We start from the raw sequence: 6,397 nt of genomic DNA on the forward strand, positions 1-6,397 counted from the left end.
ACCGGTTCTTAACTTTCTAAGCAGTTCGGAGAACCAGTTGTTGGAAGAAATCTCATTTTGTCCCCCCTCCCCACTTTACAGAGCTAATCCTGTAAAGAAGGCAGGAAGGAAACATTCTGGGGTTGTTTCTAGCCTAATCTTTATTACCCTGCTTACAGAAACTGCCTCTTCAGTTAACCCTTGTTACATTGTAACACTAAGGCGAAGTGCCCATTGACCTGAGTGACATTGAGTTGGCCACGCCCACCCAGTCACATGACCACTGATCCCTGCCTACCCAGCTGGTCATCAGTGCAGAGAACCAGTTGTTAAATTATTTGAATCCCACCACTGAGTTTTTTTCCTTGAGCCTTTGAGTCATGATGTGTGCTGCCCGAATTGAATGAAGGTGTGATTTCTGCCTCAATCACCATTTTATTGTTTTATTGCTGTTTGTAGGTTCATGTTCCACAGGTTTATTTATTTTTTGTTAGGTTGATAAGCCACCCAGACTTACCTTGATTGAGTTGGCTGACTGTGTAATGTTACCAATCAATTAATATGGTATCTAGAGATGTGGAAAATGGTTCTCTCCTGACATATTCCAAGCCTAAATTGACTATTTTGAGTGTTTTGAGGATGGAACAAAATATATGTGTTTTTGAGTCTGAAACAAAATGTGGCTGCTTTGAGATGGATGGCTTTCAGTAGGGACATACAAAACATTTGTTCCTTGAAATGTTCCAACTTCGAAATATTGATTTGAGAGTCCCAAGCATGAAACAAAGCATAGATTTTAAGAGTTCTATAAGGAGTATGAAACAAAATATATTAAAACAAACCAAAGTGTGAACCAAATCCCCTTTTATTGGAGCAGCTCTAGATTTAATACCGCTGAATCCCCAAAGAAACTGGCTAACAATTCCAAAACTCAGAGAATAACAATAGAAAGTTATGATCCTACCCATATGTGTCATTGAATCTTGTGCATTTTAAGCCATTCCCTCATTCACAGGGAACCTCAACCACATCTCCAGGTCCCAGAGGGGACCTACCTGGGAAACTGCTATGAAACACAGATCCCATCTTCATTTTGTGTTTTAAATGTTTTCTTTTGGGAATAAACACTACACTTTTTTTTTTGGAATCAGCCCCAAAATGATTGCCTCCTCATGCTATGGATTGGAGGTTGTCCATAAACCTTTTATAAAATCTTATTTTGTAATAGAGTTGCATTATTGTTGTTGTTGTTTGTAACCCTGCAGTCTAACAGACATTAGGAAACAGAGATTGTGGAGCAAAAGAAACTCAAAAGCAGGTTAGGATGCATAGTTCATTTTATTGATGAGTGAAATTAATTTAGAAGTTATTCCCCAGCTAAGCAAACAAAAGTGGAGGGAAAAAGGATGGAGGAACAGCCATGTTGCTTGGAGTAATATCTCAGTCCTCTGGATCTGAATTGCATTACTCTTTACATTTTCCATAGTAGTTCAATGTTATTAGTCCACGACTTTCACTATGAAAAGAAAGATATAGCACAGAATTTGAAAAGCCAGAAGATGTAAGCTTTTTCACAAGTACAAACCCAACATATTTTACAGCAACTACAATTGAAACATAGGGTCTACTGTAATTAGCAGAATTAACCCTTGCTTCATCTTGGCTGGTATGAGTGAAACCGATACTTACACAAGTGCATTGCAGAAATAGCATCTGTTGGCATAGGTCTGTCCATTGGAGGCACAATGGGGCTGGTACTCCTTGGTGCACGCTTTTCTGGGATAGTTAGTGCAATCAACCTTCAGAGAGAACAACATTGGTTTTATTTTCCCTTGGTTAATCTAAGGCTCCAAAAGATCTTGTAATCTTCCACATTCAGTGTTTTCCAATGTGTAGAATTCCATGTGTGTAGACTTCAACTCCCAGAAATTTCTGCAATGGTCATACTGGTTGAGGAATTCTGGGCAATGAAGTCTACATACCAGAAGGAATTGGGCATGTAGAGAATCCATGAGGAACCCTGGTGATGCAGTGGTTAGAATGCAGTATTGCAGGTTAATCCTGCCCACAGCCTGGAGTTTGATCCTGATGGGCTCAAGGTTGACACAATCTTCCATCCTTCCAAGGTCAGTAAAATGAAAACCCAGATTATTGGGTACAATGTGCTGATATTTGTAAACCACACAGAGCTTTTTGTGCTTTTTGGGAAAAAACACTTTTGGGACAACCAGGACCTGGATGATTGAGAATCTCTGTGGACAACTTTGGAAAACCTTCTTGAAATCAGGCTGCCCTGAGATTATGTGTCTTTTGGTATCAGATTAAAAAACGTACGTGCTTATTACTGACTTAACTTTTTGTTATTAGGTCATCTTGTAAGATTCTCTTAGTAAATGGGCTACAAATATTTTGTATAAATACAAAGGGATAGGACCAAAATTTATTTGGCTTTAGTATTTGTATTGAAAAAATGCTCTTAATATGATTGCTCTTTAAAACAAGGGGAAGGCAGACCCGTCTAGAACTACTGCATTTCAAAGGAGAAACCTAATTTTTCTCCCAGACCCTTTATCTAATAATATTAATTCCTTACATTTAGGGACAAGGTTTAAAATCCTTAGATTGTTTTGGCATGAAGGCATGCCATTCTAGGAACCATCCATCTGGATTCACTATCATGGAGAGAGGAAATTGGGCAGCAAATGAATGACAAATCAGCATCTTTCTTTCAACATTTTAATCCTGTTTTGAGTTTTCAGCATCTATATTTGGAAGGGGTTGATAGTTGGATGTCTTGTCAGGCAAAACAATGGGATTCTAGTAGTGAAGACTCCCTTTCATGGCAAGCTTGACACTGCAAAAGGTCACATCTTTTTGTTATTTTTTAAAATCCAAATTAATGTATCAATAAAGGAGAATATTTGTAGCTCAGGGTTGAAATGAAGGGTCCTTAGTGTTCTCTGAACTTATTTGTTTTCTTGCAGACATTTCATTACCCAAACTAGGTATCATTGTCAGTGCTAATGTGGATTAGCAATTACCTAGTTTGGGTAATGAAACATCTGCAAGAAAACCATCAAGCTCAGAGAGCACCAAGGAACACCCTTTCCCTCAAATTAATGTATTATGCTCTTCTTGAAGTCATGTACTTTCCTAATATTAAGAGGAGGAAGAAGACATCTAAATTATTAGTTCTCTAATTATGTCTATTATACTGTAAAGTCTATTTCCTTGAATTTATTCTGTCTTTTCCCCCATGTAACATAAATCACAATTTTACCATTTCATATCAAAAACTGATTACATAATCCATAAAGTCCATATAAATTTCATCCCAGACATTGATTTCATTGCTATCTTCCCCCTCCCCCTCACCCCACCTTTGCAAAATCATTACATATCTAAATCTTCAACTATGATCATTTGGGTTTATTACATAGTTGACACTTACGGGCTTGTCTTCATCTTCAAAAGCATCTAAAAAGAAAGATCAAATCCATAAACAATGTAATGTAAAACCATAGCTTGAATAAGGACCAACTAAATAATTTCTTTCACTGCAAAAAAAAGAGTATTTGACCTTACATGTTTCTTTCTGTCTCAAATGCAAATATATTCAAATTCATATAACTATCACTGAATAATAGTTGTACTAAACATGATGAAAGTAAATATTTATTTACAAATAAATGGGGACAGTAGAACAGGGACAGTAGGCAGCAGTGGTGGGTTCCGAATCCCATTGCAATCAGTAAAGTGCAACAGGGCTGGGCGTCCACTACATGAACGCATGCAGCATGCACGTGAACACGCGCAGTGCACACATGCGTACTTACCGCCCATGACACTCCAGCTGCTTGGTAGAGCATTGTGCAGGCGACATATGCACTGTGCACATGCGTGGAAGCCCCAAAACACTTCAAATACTGGTAAGGAGCATGGGTGGGTGGGCCCTCTGGAGCACTGTACTGAAACGGTACCTGGTGCTCCTGGAAGGCACCGGTGCTGGTGTGCTGGTGCATGCCCCCTTACAGACCACTTGGGAATGGGGTGAGGTCCACCATAGACAGTTTAAGGTTGAAGCTATGGGAGTTAATCAGCTGACAACATAAAAAAAAATAAGCAATCAAAAACAACTATAAAGTTATAATCCTTTTGGTGGAATACAATGCTGGACTAAGTATAATGGATAGTTAGTTGATTAAAGATTTAGTCGAAGAGCCGAGGTGGCGCAGTGGTTAGAGTGCAGCACTGCAGGCTACTTCAGCTGACTGCAGTTCTGCAGTTCGGCTGTTCAAATCTCACTGGCTCAAAGGTTGACTCAGCCTTCCATCCTTCCGAGGTGGGTAAAATGAGGACCCGGATTGTTGGGGGCAATATGCTGACTCTGTAAACCGCTTAGAGAGGGCTGAAAGCCCTATGAAGCGGTATGTAAGTCTAACTGCTATTGCTATTGCTATTGCTATAATTGATTACAACCAGGATTCATGATCAGAAGTGCTTTCTGGGTCTTTAAAACTCGAAAGCTGCTTAGCTTTAAATTTTGATATCTGTTGGTGTCAGGATTGTGGAGAGCTGCAGTTTTATTTTCTAAAGATTCATGTGATTTCTATATAAATTGTAATTTGGGGTTTGAAATCCCTCATAAATACAACATTCCTGTAAAGGAACCTTTAAAATGCCCCTTTTTGTAAGGCTGAGTGGATAATGGGGATCTAAGTCTCAAAATGCCATGTACCTGAAAAGAATCTTTTGCAAGATGATGCTCGGCTTACCTGCGTACAAAAAGAAGAGTGCCAGGGTGAAAAACAGGCAAAAAGCGACCTTCATGTTGGTAGGAGAGGATAAACCACACTAAGCTCTTCCACTGAAATGTCTTCTAGCTATCACAGACGCAGGCGCTGTTTAAACTCTAGCTGGGAGTTTATGTTTATATAAGCATATTGCTGCAGCCTTATCAAAAGAAGATAAGAGAATGTTGACATTGCAAGTCCCTATAGGCACTTTTCAGTTTCCCCATTCTATTAGTATAAGGGAATGTGAAAGGCTTGTATTAGTCAGCTTCTATTAGTAAATATTGAGCGAATCTTGGGAACAGTAAACATTTGTTAAGTCATAAATCATAAGCAAGTAAATCATTTATACGTTCAAAGGGGAAATGTGAAAAATATCATTACTCACCAAATAGCAGTTATATATATTAAAGAACACAGAGAATATAGTTCTTAGATAGCCTTGCGATAATCTTCATGTGTTTCTAGATATGATCCGGATTATGAAATTCTACCACAAAGCATTGAAATTGTGTTATTGTTACAATTGATTGAAGAGCTATGGCTGAGAAGAATGGCCATTTTGCCATTTCTTGAAGAATTACTCTATATGTATTCTTGCAATCTAGCAGCCAAGAGGCTGTTTCTCAATCTTGGCAACTTGTACAATGAAATTTCATTTTAATGTATGCCGATTAGTATACATTTAAAATTATTCTAAGTCTAATTTTAAGGTATATGAAGTTCAATTCACAGAATACCTATTTCCTCCAAGTCCCGTAATTCTATAAGTTATTTTCTGGATATGTGAGTTCACGAATATTTAAATAGAAAAATAAAGTGATTAAATCAGTGGTTCCCAATGTGAGGCCCACGCCGCACAGGAGGGCAATTTGACTTTTAATCAGAGCAATTTGAAAATGAGCTATTAACTGAATTTTTGAAAGCCTGCTAATTTTTGTTATATATTTGTTATGAAACAGTTGTGTTTCATTTACCTATTGTTGTCTTTGTTAAAGTCCATTTCCTGGTCTGAAAAGGATATCCTAGCTGGGGTTGGGAGAGCAAATACCAGTCAATCAGATGTGTTCCCACTAAGGATCATGGGACTGGCAGAGTCTCTTCCTCTTTCTTTCCTGTGGGCTTTGTTGCTGGGAGGTTGCAGGGAGAGCTGCTCTGTGGGGAAGACAGAGTGGATGGCTGCTGGGGGAATCCCAGCAGTGAGGATACAGAACCAGGACCCAGGTTTAAGTAAGACATTGTTAGATTTACAGTTATTTTTAGTCTGTGTTTTCCCAGGCCGTGTTTTAAAAATCCTTTTTCTCTCAGAGCAATCTGGGGCTGGGTCACATGTGTGTAGACCTTGCCTGGCCTGTGTAATTCACTCCACCTACTGAACTACCAAAGCATTTCCTGACTAAGTTGCAGATTCAAACCAAGTGAGCAAGTGGGGGGGGGGTCATAGGTTACAACCCCCCTTTCATTCATGATAATCTTATTATTCATACATTATGCTAAGAATGTTTTTTTTAATTTCCCTTTTTCTGAGCCATCATTTTTAATAGTTATTTCTTTTAATAATTTGCATCTTTGGAACCCTGTTTAAACCAAGTTAATAGCCTTTTTGGCTTCCTCCACGTGAGTAG

General features: G+C 38.6%; 1 protein-coding gene across 1 annotated transcript; it reads right to left on the minus strand.

Annotated features, from left to right (window-relative positions):
- Positions 1–1,298: 1,298 nt before the first annotated feature.
- On the minus strand, positions 1,299–4,832 carry LOC116504575 (ovomucoid-like). Its single transcript, XM_032211677.1, has 4 exons — positions 4,755–4,832; positions 3,431–3,456; positions 1,669–1,778; positions 1,299–1,495 (listed from the first exon to the last, which is right to left on the minus strand). The coding sequence occupies exons 1-4, from the start codon at positions 4,807–4,809 to the stop codon at positions 1,444–1,446; spliced, it is 243 nt and encodes an 80-aa protein (XP_032067568.1). The 5' UTR covers positions 4,810–4,832; the 3' UTR covers positions 1,299–1,443.
- Between the last annotated feature and the right edge of the window lie 1,565 nt (positions 4,833–6,397).

This window comes from Thamnophis elegans, chromosome 2 (genome assembly GCF_009769535.1).
Source record: "Thamnophis elegans isolate rThaEle1 chromosome 2, rThaEle1.pri, whole genome shotgun sequence".
Classification (NCBI taxonomy): Eukaryota; Metazoa; Chordata; class Lepidosauria; order Squamata; family Colubridae; genus Thamnophis; species Thamnophis elegans.

Excerpts from the sequence above, each read along its gene's own strand:
- LOC116504575 (XM_032211677.1), bottom strand. The coding sequence starts at position 4,809 with ATGAAGGTCGCTTTTTGCCTGTTTTTCACCCTGGCACTCTTCTTTTTG. Across the intron at positions 3,457-4,754 it reads ACTCTTCTTTTTGTACGCAG|ATGCTTTTGAAGATGAAGAC; the intron begins GTAAGCCGAGCA and ends CTTTCTTTTTAG. Across the intron at positions 1,779-3,430 it reads TTGAAGATGAAGACAAGCCC|GTTGATTGCACTAACTATCC; the intron begins GTAAGTGTCAAC and ends TTCTCTCTGAAG.